At 51.7% G+C, this 17,914-nt stretch overlaps 1 protein-coding gene across 2 annotated transcripts in view; it reads left to right on the top strand.

Moving 5' to 3' along the window:
- The window catches only part of POU2F3 (POU class 2 homeobox 3), a 103,251-nt gene that overhangs the window by 27,244 nt on the left and 58,093 nt on the right, over nt 1–17,914 (top strand). For both annotated transcript variants that reach the window (XM_032868742.1, XM_032868740.1), the window contains one exon: nt 6,422–6,490. In XM_032868742.1, the coding sequence (XP_032724633.1) occupies nt 6,422–6,490 (69 nt within the window). The remainder of the gene's footprint in view (nt 1–6,421; nt 6,491–17,914) is intronic.

Raw genomic sequence — 17,914 nt, forward strand, 5'->3', positions numbered from 1 at the left:
TGGGGACTTGGGGGGGTGAAGGGTGGGAGGGCTTCTGAAGCCTCGGATCTGGAGAGTGGCAGACTGTGTGGGACTTGGGTATGCGGAGCTGTTGCAGTCTGGCTCAAGTTGCTCTGCTCACTGATCGCAGAAGGGTGGCTCACTCACTCAGCCAGGGGTGTGGACCTGGGACTGCATAAGTGAGGAAAATACTTGTATCCACATGTTACGTGTTTTGTGTCTCGGTCCTTTATGTGAAGTGGAGGCAGAGTGGGCATTTGTAAGGTGTAGTGGGGCACTAGGAGAAGCAAGTGGGGCCTGGCAATTGCAGAGACACACCTGGGGCAGGTGCAGTGTATTGATTAGGGCTTGTGGAAACGTGTGTCCCTGTGTATCAGAGGTGAGTCTACTGTCCTCGTGTGTGTGTGTGGGGGGGGAGCGGTGGAGCAGACCCCATGTGTGAATGAGTGCCTACCCACAGGCTCTGTGGTTATCAGCAGTACTGTAGGCTTCGTGCTGGGGAATCCGTGTGCAGGTGTGGGTCAGGAACTCTGCGGGACCCTGAAGGAGGAGCAGCCAGACACATGGACCCGTGAGACTATTGCATAGGTGCTTCCATTTCTGTGTCTCAGAGGGGGTGGTAAGAGGTATACTCTCTGTGTTCCATGTCCCATGGATTCAGATACTAAAACCCCCTTTCTTCAGGGGAAGGAAGCTAGGGGATGCGAATGCTTTTCCAGGAGTCCGTTGCCCCTGTGTGAATGGTGTGTGGGCATGGCGTGAACCAAGTCCTCTCCACTCACCCTGCTGATCCATCCTTCCACAGCAGGCTAAGACAGGAGCTGCTAATCCTGCATGGTCACACTTGGTGTTAAGGTGGGCCTCCTAGATGTCTGAGGGTTTGAGTGGAGAACAGACACAAGGTGTAGAAGACTACAACTGATTTGGCCATTTCAAACGAGCAAGTTGCTTCTCAGAGTGGGAGGGTAGCACCACATAACTTTTATTTAGGATCCTATTTTATTAGGATTTAGGGCTGTTGATGGGAATTTTGTACCTGGACTCCTTTCTGGAAGAGGAGGGAGGAAGAGTGAGGAGAGGCAGTTTTCCTGACCCACCACAAGGAACCAGAGCCATCTGGAGGCTTTGGCCCTTCCTGAGGCCCAGCAGTCCTGAAAACAGGCAGCAGCAGGTGCATGGGGAGCCCCAGGGTCCCCAGTTCCCCAAACACGGTCCTGACAGGGCTGAATGACAGTCAGGCTCACAGAGAGATGTTGACTCTGCGTGGATCTCCAGGTGCCAGAACATGCCAGAAAAGGCCAAGGGAGGCCAAAGGAAGCATTCAACTGGGTGTCGTCCAATACCTGAAGAAAGTCTATTTCCAAACCCTGTGGCACCAACATGGAGCTGGGCGTTCCTGGGGGCTGTTCCCCTGCTCTCCTCACTTCACTTCCCATCAAGAAGGCCTAGGCCGGAGGGGAAGCAAGACCTCAGAAAGGTGGGCCCTCGGCAGGAAGTTCTTTAGGGACAAGATCAGAGACTTCCTAGGGGGTTTCCACCTCATTGTCTATGGGAGGCTCCCACTCTGGGGGAAGTGGGAGGAGGTGGGACAGCTGGGACCCAGCAGGGAAATGCCTAGGGGCTGAGAGGATCTGGCAGAGAGGAGAGCATCGAGAGGGCCAAGCCCCCCACACCCTGGCCTTGGAGGAAACTCCAGGCTGACACCTCCCTCACCGTCTCCTGGAGGCAGGGGCTATGAATGCAAAAGGGGAGATTGAGCTAAACCCAGGGGAGGGTTTCCGTCTACCTTGGGTGGGTTACCTGACTCACTCGTCTACATTCACTTGCTGCCCTTCCCCAGCCCACTTCTTTAGTCTGCCCGCACCACCCTGAGAGCCCTCTCGGTCTCGGCCCCTCAGTGGTGTCTGGTTCCCCTTTGGTGGCACCTCAGACATATCTCTTGTCTTGGGACTTTCTGTGGATCTCTGACGGGGTCTCCATTTGAGGGCTTTCCTTGCTAGGTCTTCTCGGGCTTTTTGGTCTGAGGTCATCCTGTGGGGTCTTTCAGTGTGGCCCCTGCCATGGGGTCTATGAGGGAGGGTCCCTCTGTGGAGTGTCTCATTACAGGTTCCTCTCTGGAGAAACCTCAGTCCAGGACCCTCTTGGTAGAAATTTGGTCTCTTCTGAGTCTTATCTCCCCTGCCCTCCCCTCACACACAGTAATTCTGTGTCCTGCTGTTTCCTCACAAACAGTACTTTACCTGTGAATTTCCAGTCCTGGGCCCTTGGGGACTCCTCCTCCACTGATTTTACTGGAACAGTTTGGGTGAGGGAAAGAGAGGGAGAAAGAGTACACAAAACAGGGCACAGGTTCTCACTGGGTCCCACACTCAGGTCCACGAGCTGTGTGTCGCCCGAGTCGGCCCATCTTTCCACACAGATGACCTGGGTGCAAGCCGTGACTCAGGTCAGCCTGGGGTCTGAGCACTTTGTACTTTATAGAGCATTTCTCTCCAGGAGCATGAACACCTGAGCAGCCATGAGGTCACCAGACACGGGGGCACCCCAGCCAAGGTGTGGGGGGGGCCTCCCTGCTCCCAGGTCAAAAACAGGCAGAAGGGTAGACAAGAGTCAGACAGACAGCTGGGGAGAGAGAAAAGAGGAAAACAGAGGGAAACAGTGGGAATCTGGCCGGAGGGCAACACCTGGTTGGCCTCAGGGCATCTCTTTTTCTGTCTTTCTCCTCACTGTGAGCTGTTGCCTATCAAGGTTGGGATCAAGTCTCACAGACTAATACCAGTTACAGCTCAGGAATACCATTCAGGTTGGAAGGCCTCATTGTGAGAGGAAGTGGCTTCATCTTGAAGAAGTGACAGAAGTCTATTCCAGGAGACAGTTGGAGTCACGACTAGCTCAGAAGGAGGACTGGTGGGCCCCTTGGTTTCCTTCTGGTAAAAGTGCCCCCACTGGTGAGCCTGTGAGGAAGGGAGGGAGTCAGGAGGCAGCTCCAGTCCCTTCAGAGAGATGAAGATGGACAATAGGAGAGAGAAGGGTAGGCTCCCTAGCCCCCCCCCCCCCCCCCCCCCCCCCCCCAGCATAGCGTTCAGTACAATGGGGACTCTCTGTCTGCAGCCTGGGGAAGCCTTGGACTTTGCTCCTTCAGCCTCACAAATGCATCCTGGTTCACGGATGTGTGAAGAGGGGCTGCTGTGGGTCAAGCCAAGGCACAGGGAGGGCAAGGCCAGCAGCCGGTGTCTTGCCCCAGCTTCAGAGTGTACTGGTGCGGGGGACGCAGGTGAGGGTCTGTGTGTGGAATCTGGAATCTTACGCAGAGCAGCTGAGCCTCCCCAGGGAAGGGAGTGATGGCAAGAAGCCTACTCAGTCGCCTGCCTGTCGAGATAAGAAGAGCTGAGAAGACGAGCCCCACCCCACACCTCCCTCATTCACCCCTGGCAAGTGCTGTCAGACAGGCAAAGGGCTATGGCGTCTCAGGGAGTTTCGGTGTTGGCCCATTTTCAGACTGAGACCCAAGAGTTCGTCCCACCCATCGGCCTCAGCCTCCTACCCACAAGAACTGGTTCTTAGTCTCTTAGCATCCTGTGGGACTTAGGAAAAGCTTCTGTAGATCATCTCAGCCTGCCCCTCCATCCAGGCTCCAATCCCTGTCCAATCCCAAAGTGTCACCATGTCACTCCCATAATGGGTACATCAAAGGAGAAGATGTCCTGGCAGAGTATGGGCCTTTGCCTCCCTCAAAAGTCAATTTTAGACATGATTAGGAGTACCTTTAAAGCTAATTCAAAGGCTGAGTGAGAGATGGCTTTTGGCTATATTTAAAGGCGATGCAGGGAAAGGGTGTCAGAGGGAGTCTGGGTTACAGGCATGAAATTGTGGTTTAGCTAAACAGTTACCCTTCTTAAATATCAGGAATTTGAAATAAGTTGATTTGAGAATCTGGTCATCATCCCAGCCTTACTGCCTCTTAAACCCATACAGTCCTCAGGAGCTCTTTCCCCGTGAAGTCAGAATTTGGAGAACGCCTATGGCTTCCCAGGTAAAAGACAAATATGGTAGTGCTGAGACAGAAAACCAAAGCTATTTCTTGTTCTGGGAGAAGGGGACTAACCCAGAAACCTATGTACCTCTTTAGTTCATTCTTCTATCGAGAGCTTACTTTGCGCCAGGAACTGTGCTAGGCACTTTTCGTTCAGTATTCCGTTTGCTCCTTAAAAGAACTCTGGGAAGTATCATTAGTCCCAATTTTTGTTTTTAATTTTTTTAAAGAATATTCCATTTATTTATTTGACAGAGAGAGAGCACAAGCAGGAGGAGCGGAAGCAGGCTCCCCGCTGAGCAGGGAGCCCCATGCAGGGCTCCATCCTAGGACTCTGGGAGCATGACAAGCACCGAAGGCAGACGCTTAACTGACTGAGTCACCCAGGTGCTCTTCATTATTCCCAATTTTTAGATGAGAAAACTGAGGTTCCTATACGTGGCCAGGGTCCCCCACTAGTTAGCCATAGCTAAATCTAGGTCTGTGGGCCACCAGAACCAATGCTCTGAGGCCACTCTAGGCGCTACTGAGGCCGTTTAGAAAACTGAGGGGCCCGTCTCTGCCTTTTTCCCCAGTGCCGTTGAAGAATCCCTATGGGGGAAGCGTGCGCTGAGCAGATCTGTGTTAGGCTGTGCCCAGCTCCAGGGCTCCTACGAAGCAAAGCCCATTTCTCTATGGGAGCAGAAGGTGAGCAGCAGCCGAAGCCCTTTGCGACTGTGTCCAGGGGACCCACACTAGTTCTGATATTCACATATGACTGTCTCTCTAGAAAGTCTCAAACTACAGCAGGAAGGGCTTAGACTAGGCTCAAGAAATGCCTTCCTAAATGTAGTATAGTGGGACAGGCGCTGCGGTACGGTGGCAAGGTCCCCCCTAGAGGTCTGTGACTGCGCAGGACACGGAGCTCCTGGGATTTACCTGGGAGTCCTCCCTTGGTGGGTCTCAAAAATATTCCTCAGATCACAGTGGCTCCCATGGCTGCTTACTCCATCCTGTTTCTGGAGTGTTCTAAGAGCTGGAGAGCCCCTGAGCCTCAGTCTCTCTCTTGCTTGGCATGGCAGTCACCCCTCCCACACCGCAGTCACTACACCCCCAGGGGTCATAATTTAAATCTCTGCCAGAGCCACACACATCATGCCCGGGGGTGGGGGGGACGGTTCTCCCTGCTTTTCCCGCTTTTCCCCGGGTGGAGGTCCACGCTTTTCCCTCATCCTGATCATCTCCAGACCTCGGGCGTCCAGACTGCCAACTGCCTGATTACCTGATGCAAATTAAGACTGCATGCTCAACTGGGATTGGCTGGGGAGCGGGGGATGCAAATTGCCTCACCAAGACTTTATCTGGTTTGAAAGAGTTAAAGTGCTACCCCCGAGAAGAGGGTGGGGGTGGGGGTGGGGGGGTCAACACGATTTGAATAAAATATTCTTCTGTCTTTAACGGCTTCAGTATTTGGGTGGTTTAATAAGGAGAGGAGCTGAGAGAGGGAGTTAGTTCAAAGTTGCCTCTTTGCTTCTCTCTGCTGATCCTGGAGGAGACTTAGGGCCTCTTAGGTGGTGGCAGCTGTCTGTTATGGGTAAATGTTTAATTTATTGAAATGAAGCAGGGCAGCGAGGCCGGGCCAGCAGCACTAGGCGGCTGAGATCAGGCCTGGTGTAGGTATTCTGTCTCTGCGGGGCACTGACCCGCCCACCATCCCTTTCTCCCTGAGCACATTGAAGGAGTAGGAAAGAAGGTAAGGATCCCCAAAGGAGAAGGATCTCCGGAGGGCCACACAGGAGCTAGGATTTGATCCCCAGACAGTGGGCTCACCTCTGAGAACCAGACAGAGAGCAGGGGGCAGGAATTGGGCAAGAAAGGTGAGAAGGGCAAGCCTGGGTTCAAGGGTGCTCTTACCTCCCAGGGTAGAGTTATTATGGGGAGGGGGAGTAGGGGAAGGGAGACAGATATTTTTTTATGCTACTTTAAAAAAAAGCAAAATAAATCCCTCAAGTCCCAAAGGCAATGAGGATTCAAAATGGGAACTGGTTCCCACCCGCTCCCCACCCCGCCATCCCCACCTCTCCGTACCCCTCCCCTTGTTAAATTTTTACTAACTGAGCCTGGTGATTGAAGGAAGTGACAATGAATGATGCAAAAGGTGAGAGATCCCAGAGTAGCAGCAGAGAAGGGGGAAAGAAAGGCCAGGGAAAGGAGGCGCGCCTGGGAGGAGGGGATTCGTGCCCTGAGCTTATGAATATTCTAATGGTTGTATGTTTGGGAGTCAGGAATTTGAAAGTCTGATGGTTGTTGTAATTACACATTCATCTTTGCTGTTTAGTTAAAGCCACATATGTCATAGCAAGAAAAATTGTGACCTGTCATTAAAATCAGTTTGTGTTTTCCCTGCAGATATCAAGATGAGTGGTGATGTAGCAGACTCCACGGATGCTCGCAGTGCCCTCGGCCAGGTGGAGACAGGTAAGGGTCTTCTCTTCTGGGGAATGAAGCCAGCAAGCACGGGTGGGAGCAAGTTGTTGCAAATTGTCATGGAACAATGCGGTATCTTTTCTTGCTCCATCTTTCAGCCAATCAGACCCCAAAGCTGGGTCTCCGGCAATGAAGGAACTCCCGTAGAGACATAGGATGTGACCCTGAAGTCTTCGAACAGTAGATAGTGGTCTAAAGGGGGCCTAAAGCTCCAGAACTAGGCTAGGAAAGGGCCAGATCCTGAAAAGCAAAATGGAATCCGGAAACTTAGGGAGGAGATCAACTTCTTGATGCTCCTTTCCAACACCTATGGAAGCAGCAGGCTGTGGTCCTAGCCGCTCTGACTGAGAGAAAGCACTGTGTGTCTTCTGTAGATGGGGACTGAAGCCTTTTAACCCCAGGTTTCTCAACAGGCCCTCAAGGAACTAGCCCAAGAGGCCCGTGCACAAGCTTTCCTCTTCCAAATTACATGCATGTGGGTGGTAAAGAGACCCAGAAAGAAAGGCTCGGAGCCTGGAAGAGGACTTTGCTTTGTGAAGAAGAGAATGAGGGCAGGAAAGAATTGAGAAGAAAGTTTCCTAGCTCTCTGCTTTTAACTCCACAGTCCAAGCTTTGCTTTGAAAGCTCCATATAATTAAAAAGAACTTAAAGAAACATGAGTATAAATTGTAACACCACCAAATAACTTTAATAGCCTTCCAACAAGACCTCAATTAGTCTTTCATCTGGATCATTAGAGACATAGAAATTAGAAGTGGAAGAGAATCAATGTCCCCCAGAGCTAAACTCTTTTCCCAAGTCTTCAGGTGCAGTCTAATCCCATTCTTGAAGCTTGGGTCAGGGGCAAGATAATTGGGGGTCCTGGGGAGGGCATCTGCAGGATACATTTACCATAAACTTTTCTGCTCCCCAATTTAATATTAAAACAATCCTATTGCACAGGTAGCAATTCACATGAGAGCTGTAGGTTCTACGTCTTTCTCTGTGAGTAGCGATAGCTGGGCTGGGAGAGTGTGGGCCGGTTGTGCTCATTTTTCAATTGAGTTAATTGCTGAGTATGTTATACTGAGGTCTGTGGAGGGAGATACTTGTTCTCGCCAGCGGAGAACAGAATTTCCTCCAGCCTGGAGAACTGGAACAAGGCTTTAAAATCAGTTTCAGCTGGGGTTGCCTGGGTGGCTCAGTCGGTGAGGCACCCAAGCCCGGATCTCGGCTCAGGTCATGGTCTCAGGGTCGTGGGATCCAGCCCTGCATGGGGTTCTGTGCTCAGCATGGAGTCTGCTTGGGATTCTCTCTCTCTCTGTCTGTTCATTCGCTCTCTGTCTCTCCATCTCTAAATAAAATCATTAAAAAAAAAAAGCCATAAAATCAGTACAGCTGGAAAGTGATAGGCAGTCATGGCTCTGACACTCTGCCCTGGAGAGGAATCAGACTCCAGAATCCGCTGTGCAGGAGACCCTGGGCTGCCCTTTCCTGGTAATAGGCTGTTGGCAGCATCAAGAGTTCTGTTCACCTGGGCCAGGCATACTACCCCAGGTGTGTGCAGACAGAGCTAAGAGAGTGGCCATGTGGCAACAAGACCACACTGGTATTCTGCGACTAGTTAAGCGGTCAAGTCAGGGTAACCGTGTTGGGAGTGGGAAGGAGCTACATGAAACCCTAAAAGGTGAGCCAGGAGAGAAAGGGAGTTCAGGTCCTAGGTGGGGGTTCTGAAGATGAAGCTGTTAGAGATGATTCACCCAGGTTCTGGCCTCTTCTCTGGAACTCTGCGAGCTGTGCATAGACTAAGTCGAAGGAGAAAGAATCCGGACATAAGTTAGCACTTTGGGAATCTGATCGTCATACCAGTTACTCCCAGTTCCGTACGTGACCTTATCCCAGCCACTTTGCCTCCTTAGGAGGCAGGAACAGATGATCTTTGAAGGGTATGGATTTAAAATCACAGCTTAGGGCACCTGGGTGGCTCAGTGGGTTAAAGCCTCTGCCTTCGGCTCAGGTCATGATCCCAGGGTCCTGGGATCGAGCCCTGAATCGGGCTCTCTGCTCAGCAGAGCCCCTCTGCCTGCTGCTCTGCCTACTTGTGATCTCTGTCTGTCAAATAAATAAATAAAATCTTAAAATAAAATAAAATAAAATCACAGCTTAGCTGCTCCCCAGCTGTATGATCTGCTAAGTTAGCTTAACCTCATCTCTTCTGTAGAGAGGGACAATTAATGTCACTGAGATGATGTTTAGAGCCCTTAGCACAGCGCTTGACGCATGGCAGCTCTGGTCATCATCACATCCAATGGCATCGTCGAGGACCTGTGATTCTGTAGTTTGCAGAAGGAGCAGCACAGCTGAGCACTTTGTGACCCCAGGTAGCTGCGATGCCCTTCTCCCGTTGGGTCAGGCCAAGTGGGTCAGCCTCGGAGGCTGATTTTTCTCATTTCCCATTCAAAAAGGGATTCTGTGTGGGTCTTCCTCAACTCCAAGACCAAGAAGTCCATGCTCTGTGCTGTCTGGAAACTTCTCCACCCCTAGAGTCTTCCCTTCTAGGGACTCAGCGCCGTGGCCGGTTAACATCCATACTTAGGTGATCAGCAAATTACTGTACGTTTTTAAGGGCAAGAAAAAAGAGGTAGCTAATTAAAGTAACCAAACTTCCTGGAAAGTCATTCTGACTCATTTTTTTTTTTTACAGAGAATAGCTTATTATGAGTCACAATGGTTACCAACTTGGTTAAATGGCTTCCTTTGGATTTTTAAAAGGCAGATTCCCCTTCCCAGCAGTGCGTGAATTAGGGGGTGGTTTGTCTCTGAGTTTTAAAGGAACTACAAACAAAAGGTGACCTAGAAACCCCCAGCTCTCTGAGAGCACCTTCTGTGTTGTGTGAAATCCCCAAGGGGCACAAGGGTTGGGAGCTGGGAAGGGAAGTCATTTCCCCATCTGCACAGGCTAGGACTGCAAAGAAGAGCCTCCTCAGGTCCAGACACAGATCTCCTGGCTGGCAGACACCTGGCAGGCATCTCCCTCATTCTTCCCTTTCCTCCTGCTTATAAGGAGCAGAGGCACAGAGGACCGAGGACAGACTGAGTGCTCAAGGTCTCTGAGTGTCTTTGCGGCAGCACGAGTCCCCAGAAGAGTTCCCAATCCCCTGTTCAGTCCTTCTCCCCCACCCTTACCCCCACCCCCAGAGGACTGGAGCCAAGTGTTTAGATTTCCAAATCATCAGCTTTTCTATCCTTTCTTTTAGTTCCCTGACTGTTATTTTCCCTTCATCCTTGAAGCTGACAGCATTTTTTTTTCCTGTTCTCAACTGAGCGGTTGATAAAAAAATGCAGGCTTACCCACATTTTGAAAGCCCCCGGGTCTGTGACTGACAAACCCCAAGTGCCCATACAGCTAACCCTGTGACTTTTGACCACAAGGGTCACAGAGTGGCCTCAAACGGAGGACAGATACGCTGGGCATGGGAAGAAGGAGAGAAACTCCAGCCACATTCACGTAGCCTCTTCCCCATACCTGAGGATAAGGACGTGGGCCTCGGATTTCACAGGCGTCATCGCATTTAATTCTTACCATCCCCGTTTTTAGCAAGGAGGAAACTGTGGCTGAAGAATGAGAAACTGTCTCGCCCAGGATTGTACAGCTTCTAACCAGCAATCAAACTCGGGCCTATCTGACTCCTAATGAGATTCTTTTTTTTTTTTTTTTTAAAGATTTTATTTATTTATTTATTTATTTATTTGACAGACAGAGATCACAAGTAGGCAGAGCAGCAGGCAGAGGGGCCCTGCTGAGCAGAGAGCCCAATGCAGGGCTCAATCCCAGGACCTTGGGATCATGACCTGAACTGAAGGCAGAGGCTTTAACCCACTGAGCCACCCAGGCGCCCCTCCTAATGAGACTCTTGTCTCTGCCGTTTGCTCCTTACAGATTATTGGGCAAAAGCTTCCCCACCAGGACCTTTCTTTCCCTCCCATAAAGGAAGGATTTGGGCTGGGTAATCTCTAGGAGCTGAATCTTGAAAACAGTGCACACGTTCCGCTTTTCCAAATTCCCTGCTATCGTGTCCCATGTCCTGCGTTTTTGGAAAGGCTTCCTCAGAGCTGAGCCCTCCCTCTCTGGTACATCACCCTCAGCTTCTCCCTGGTCCCTTCTCCCCAGTTGCCTTCTCCATGTCCCCTTGGACACCACCAGCCTCCTTGCTCTGTTTTCCTCTGAGCCCTCTCTCCGACCTAGCTGGTTGTCTCATAACCACCAGCCAAGGAGTATGCTAGTGTAGACCCAGGGCTCAGAAAGATGAAGAAACCATCCATGTCCTCAAGGGGCTTTCCTTCTATCACAGGAAATCATGGTGGAAGGGATGAAGGTGATAATTGTGTCTAAAAGACCACATTCAAACACCTAATGCGTTCGGCCTTTGTGACAATTCTGTGTGGGTAGGTGTCATCATCCCACTTTGAAGTTGAGGGATTTGAGGCTGATTTTCCCAAGATCCCATACCTAGCAAATGATACAGTTAAATCCGGGTCTTTCTAGTGACTTTCTACCCAAAGATAGTGGTGGGAGACTGGGGACCAACACAGGAGCCAGTGACAGAGGACACAAGAGACTGGTAGCATCAGGACAGGTGCCAAGATGATGGAGGGGGGCACCAGCCAAAGGGGCTGGCGGGAAGCCAAACCCCTGAAAGGTGGATTGGTATAGTCCAAGAGCCAGAAGCCTGGTCTGGGGCCAAAACATCCTTGCTGGGGGAGAGCAGGGACTCCAGTGAACTGGGGAGGGTGAGAATCTAGCCTCAGAGAGAATTTTCTCCTTCCCTTCTCTCATCCTGAGCCAGCCTCACTAATGCACCTGTCACCACCCCACCAACTCTTTGATGGGACCCTGGGGTGGAGTTGGCAAACCTAGATGATAGTGGGGCAAATTCCTTGGCACCTTTGTCCTGCTCGGAGATATGGGAAGGAAGAATTCTGTGAGGGGACCCAGGGGAGGACAGGGACCTAGAGATGAGGGGGGTACTGAGCTTTGTCTGTTGTCCTTTCCGGCCACTCATTGTCCTGTCGGTGAGGCAGAATGGCTAACACTTGCCCCACCTCCAGAAGGACCTCCAAGGCATCTTAGCTCTTTGGGAACCCTTTTGCCTTGCACCCTGTGAACTTCCAACATGGCTTTAGGAAGGAATGGTCATGACCATGAAGGGGAGTACAGATAGGCTAGTGCCTTTCATAAGGAAGAATGAGTAACTAACCCAAGACTAGAAAGTCCTTCTCAACCAACTCATTCCTCACCATCTCCACCCTACTGAGTCCTCAGTAGCCAAGGGTAAAGAAACTGTGTCTCATCACAACCAAGAAGTGAGGTTCTAGGCAGCAACAGGCAGAAGCCTTTTAGAGAGGCGTATGGCTTTCAGTCCGAATATTTATAGAATAAAACGATTCTTTCCATGACAGAGAGGACAGCAGAAATCTAGGAAGTACTTGAGGGGCGGTGGGTAGTGAGGAAGAGTTTCCCACTGACAGCCCTTTCTAAATGAGTTGCTCGTGCACACACACCCGCCCCTTTCCTGATTAAATGACCGAGTGGGTATGAGTGTGCTCCGCAGAGCGTATACCCTGTACAAAGACAATCCATCATTAGGTTGATAATTATCAGAAACATTCAGAAGACAAGACAACGCTCTGTCACTGAGCGATGTGGGCCATGTCTACTTGTGCCCTAGACTTGAGTTTCCTCATGGTAATAGGGGGAGGAGGGTGCTGGAATAGTAAAAGAAAGGGGATGAACTAGTGGTCTCCAGGAGTTGCACCTGCTGGCACTGGTCCTGCCCCTCCCCGTGTACCTGCTTGGTCCCTCACCTCTCTTGAAGAGGAAAGTGAAGCCACAGCTCTTACAAGTGTCCAGGGGGGGACTGAGATGAATTTTTTTTAAAGATTTTATTTATTTATTTGACAGACATAGATCACAAGTAGGCAGAGCAGCAGGCAGAGAGAGAGAGGGGGTGGGGAAGCCCGCTCCCTGCTGAGCAGAGAGCCCCATGTGGGGCTCGATCCCAGGACCCTGAAATCATGACCTGAGCCGAAGGCAGAGGCTTAACCCACTGAGCCACCCAGGCGCCCGAGATGAATTTTTGAGGTTGTAAGGATTCTGCGGTTGGAGGGATTCTTGTCCATGCCTCTCTCTTCCTTTGGTGACATTTCAAAACCATCCCTGGAAAATGAAGGAATCTCCCGGTGTTAACAGGTATTTTCTTTAAGAAGAGCTAACCCCACAATTTCTCCTGGCCCCCTATTCTTGTAGGATATATTCCTTAGTGCCTTGAAGTCCATTCTCATCTCTTGCCTGAGACCCCCCACACTGCAGCATAAGCCTGTTGCCTCTTGTGATAGTCCTCTAAACCAGAACGCTTCCAGTTTCTGTGAGAGGGAGATTCGAAGGAACGAACTCACCACCCAGCCTTCAGACCATGGCTCCGTGTGCCGGAAATCCCGGGAGAGCAGCTTGTGGTGTGAGGACTTGCCTGTCTGCCCCTAGCAATCTGAGAACCCTCCCAAACAAAACAACCACAGCAAACTTCTCTCACCTATACCAGCCTTATCACTCACAGACTCTTACTCATTCGTGATTCCCAAACCCAAGCCCCCAGGGCAAACAAGGCAGGATCCTGCTGCCCAGATGAGCCATGGTTGGCCGGGTCAGTCCTGCCTGGCACTATCCATTCTAACTTTTGGAGGTCTCTTGAAGGAAGTGGCTCCCACCACCCTTGCCTCCCATCTTTGCAGCCCCCAGAAGTATGTGGACAAAGAGAACAGGCCCAGTTGGGAGGCATCCACGTGTTATCTGTCACCATCCACATGGTTTCATCGGTGGGCATTCCTTACGGGGCATTGCCTCTCCAACAATCTGGGGTACAGGACCTGTTCCACTTCTGGTCTATCACAGACCAGCAAGCGGTCCTATCGCACAGGACAGCAGGTCTACCCACCACACACATTCAAGCCAGTCTATACCTGCTGTCCACAGGAAAAGCCCAGTCATCACATGCTTGGGGCTCTATTAACATTTCTAAGTTCACTCTCTGTGTTTGTATTATCTGGTCTCAGACTTTTGCACACGGTTTGCAGAGCAGCTCTGGCTGTTGGAGCACACCTCGAGGGACCCCATCTTAGAGGGGTTGGCATCGTGTGTCAGAATGTCCCTGTCCTTTGGCATGCCATGAGCCACGGATGCATCCAACCTTCGGTATATATATATATATATATATATCTTTTTTTAAGATTTATTTATTTGACACAGAGAGAGAACAAGTAGGCAGAGAGGCAGGCAGAGAGAGACAAGGAAGCAGGCTCCCTGCTGAGCAGAGAGCTGATGCGGGGCTCTATCCCAGGACCCTGAGATCATGACCTGAGCTGAAAGCAGAGACTTAACGCACTGAGCCACCCAGGCCTTCAGTATATCTTATGATCTTCTTCCCATGCCTCCCCTCCCACTGTGAGTATCGTGGGTGTGATGCCAGAGAGATCCAGCAGGAGAGGTGGGTCCCAGGCTGTCCTCTGTGGACAGGGGTGCATGACATCCCCCCCAACACATACACAGTGAGAGACTCAGACCACTGCCACTTGCTGGGCCTCAGTCCTTCAGTAAGGCACCCCACATCTATAGCCCACCCCCGCCCTCCCAGGTGTGAGTAAATGCGTTTGGTCTCTTGGGTCCACCCTCTTCCTCCAGAAACAATTAGGGCAAAGAACACCTGGTGTGGAAAAGTGCTGACCAAGTGGAAAAAGAATTTAAAGAGAAAGGAGTTGCTGAAGTAGGATGCGCTTCAGGGGCTCGAAGGCAGCCCAAGTCTGGGCAACTGAAATGCAGTCCTACCGTGCCCCTCCACAGACGCGCTCACGTACTCGCACTCACAAAATCTCCACCTCCGAGCCCTCCGGCCCACGGGGGTGCTCCCACTGGCAGTCTTCCCTCCTGGCAGAGGCTGCTCTTTCAAAGGCAGCCTGGAGATCCTGGGGTGGGGTGGTTGTGAACTCTGCTGGAGGGGCCGGCATTTGCTAGTGGGTCCTCGTATTGAAATCACCTCCCCTAGGAAGGGTTTTGCCTGGAATCACCCATCCATAGGAAGAGTTACTGAGAGGGAGAAGCAGCTTTGGGAGGAGAGGGTGGGGATCAGACCTGAGTGTCCTTAAAAGGGAAGCTGCGGGAGGTCACCCCAGCTAGGGCTGGTCTCCCCCCGCCCGCCCTGGAGCCCAGGCGTCCAGCTGGGCAGGGCAAGTTTAGAGAATGAGCAGAATCCTCACGGGTGGTAAATTTAATTTCCAGGGACTTCAGCCACTGACATTTCTGTCCCTTTCTGCCTCCTCTGGGGGTTGGTGCTCCCTTGAGGGGGAATGGTGCACTTCTGGGGTAACAAGAGGGCCCTGGGAGACTCAGCGAGGGCAGGCCTTTGTGCCAACCCAGGAGCATGGGAAACTGAGCTACAAGCATCTCCCAAAAAGCACCGGTGCTGTTGACTCAAAAAAATAATAGGTGTTAATTTGCATGGCATTTTACATACAGGTTCTGTGCTGGGCTTTTCATCTCCCACCATGGTTCCATGGAAGCCCCCTAGATCTCCCCTCTCCTGCCACCTCCTTTGGGGGACCTTTCTGTGTCCTCCAGATTCCAGAACATCCCGCCCCCCAACACCTGGCCCATCCTTGGATTAGCCCAGGCCAGGTAAAAACACAGCTGGTCTCACTTGGGTCGACTTGGTCCATATTTGCAGCGGGAAAGCAGGCAGGTGGGCTGGCAGGTCTGGGCCCCGCTGGCCACCTTCATTAGTGGTGCCCCACCTGCCTGCTATGGGCCTCAGTGAAGCCCCTGGCAGGGGACTTGCCTACCCCCTTCCCGCACCTGCTGGGACTGGGAAGAGGAACAAAAAATCTAAGCCAGAGAGCCCAGAGAGGTGCCGAAAGGAGAAGAAACCCAGTGGTTGCTATGACGATGGGGTCTTGGCGCCCAATTTGCATAGGGCGATGATTTCCATACTGCAGGGTGAATTTCCATATCCCTGCCTCAAAGCCTGTTGGGGCGGGGAGGGGGAGAGAGGAGAGGTCATTTGAAATTCAAATGAGGATGATTAAGGTTTTCTTGAGGAGAGAAGCTCGGACAAAGGGGGTGAAGCCAGCTGGCACATGTCTGCCCCAGGCTCAAAGTTATCAAAGGGAGGCGGCACCGGGGCTGACTCCCTCCCACCCCGCCTCCACAGGCGGCGAAAGAGCTGACCCAGGTCAGGCTGGGCTGGGTGCTACTGGCCTTTGCCTCCTGGGAGAACCTGGTAGGTCCCCCTCCTGCCCCTGGACTCAGTTTACCCCTCCATGTCCTGAGGACGCTTGAGCTCAGAGCAAGAACACACCATTGAGCGTGTTCTACTTCGGGGCTTGAGCCTCCCTCCCTCTGGTGACCACAGACTGGTCATCTCAGTCCTTCCACCCCGAGATTGGAGAAACAATCTGTACTTTCCTGTTTGGCTGCGGGGACTTGAGGACAGACGGATTCTAGCCTCTGCCGTCCACCTGTGCTCTTAGACAATCACTTCCCATCCTTTGGCCCGAGTGTGCCCTGGATGACAGGTGTGACCTGGGGGGTCTCTGCAACCACTTCTGCTCTGAGATTCGATGGCGTGAGAGCACCTGGATCCTCCGCACACACCAGTTACTACTGGAATGGTGTGAATTTCTGCTCCTCTGTCCGCAGCTCGCCAAGGCACAGTCATGGGGGGGTATAGACTTTGGAACCAGAGTCTGTGTGCGAATCCCAGCTTCTCTGCTTACTAGTTTCATGACCTTGGGCTAGTTACTTAATGGTTCCCTACCCAGTTCCTTATTCTGTAAAATGGGGGTAATAATTGTACCTGTCTCATCACGTTGCTGTAAGGATCGAACGGGTCAATATTTAACTCCAACACACTTACCTCCGTGCCCACCGTAGAGTAATACTGTTTGCTAGTATTAGTATCAGAGGCATCAGGTGGCCACACAGTGGGGCAGGAACTCAGCAGCCAATCTAGGGAACCTGTCTGCTGAGTAGACCTGCCTATGAATTCATTCACTTTGGCCAACACGCTGTTGTAGCCACTTGTATTTTGGAGTGGGAAGCCTGCTTCAGGGTAGGGTCCCAGGAGCAGCCCTCAAAGCTACGTGGTCACCCCACTGGGCACCTGCCCAGCTAGAGGGGTCAGTGACCTCTACCCCTGGGGGCTTTTTCTATGGCTCCTGACTCAAGCCCGTCTTCTCAGAAAAGAGAGAAATGACAGGAGAAGGGGAAGGAGCAGGTAGAGAGACCCTCTCCTCCAGGACCAGTGCTAAGGCACAGGCCAGGTGTCATGAGATTAGGTGACATTGCTAGTTCTGGAAAATCTAAAGGCCCTTCCTTCAAGTTTCTACAGCAACCTCATATGAGGCTTCATCTGGAGATAGTGCGATGTAGTACAGACAGCCTTGCCCGGTGGACAGACGTGGGCTTGAGTTTCTGCCCAGTGATTTGCTAATCAGGGATCTTGGGCAGGCCAATGAACCCCTCTGAGCCTCCTTTCCTCATCTGTGAAATGGGGATAATGAGAGCACCTACTCATAGGGTGCTTGTAAGGGTTAAATGCTGCATGTGTATAAAATGTTTACTACAGAGCTTGGTGCGTAGTAAATGCTCAATAAATGTCAGCTACTAATTATTCCTTATTATTTGAAAACAGTGTTCTGCTGCCAAAATGTTTGAAAATGCTCTGATCTAGTCCTATTCTCCTGTTTTATGGGGGGAGAGCCTGGGGTCAGAGAAGGGGAATGACTTTCCCAAGGTCATAGTGGGGATGTGAGAGGGAGGTTTCTTTAGGAACACTTTCCCCCCACCCCAATGGCAGTATTCTCTGTCCTTTGTTTTTGTTTTGTCCTTTCTTTGCATTAAGCCTCTCCCCTCTCTCTCCTCACCACCCTTCCCTCGGAGTTGGCCCCTCCAGCCGCAGAGGGGAAGAAGACCTTACTCTACTGGAGGGAAAGCAGAGAGAAAGCTGGTGGGCTCTGGGCTCTGCAGGGGGCCAGACCTCTAACAAGCCCCACCCTCTCTGAGTCTCTAGTCACTGGTGGAACCAGAGTGCTGTCACTCCAGCCCTGTAGACCTCACAGGCCGGTGGCGTGGGGATCTAATACGACCTGGAGGGGGAAAGGCACAGCACAGCAGAGGAGCAAACCCGGTGCGTGTCACCATGATCAGTGTGTGTTGGCAAGGACACTGGCCCTGGGGCAGAGCTTTGAGGTCTAAGTTCCTTCCCCTCACCACCCCCCACCCTAAGTTCTGGTGCTGGGACCCAGCCTCGGTTTCCTTGTCTGTAGAAAAAGCTGTGAGGAAGGAATGAAATGAGAGTCTCCTGGTGGCAGCTTTTGGACCTGTAAGTT

Source organism: Lontra canadensis, unplaced genomic scaffold (assembly GCF_010015895.1).
Source record: "Lontra canadensis isolate GAN:19392208 unplaced genomic scaffold, GSC_riverotter_1.0 scaffold36, whole genome shotgun sequence".
Lineage (NCBI taxonomy): Eukaryota > Metazoa > Chordata > Mammalia > Carnivora > Mustelidae > Lontra > Lontra canadensis.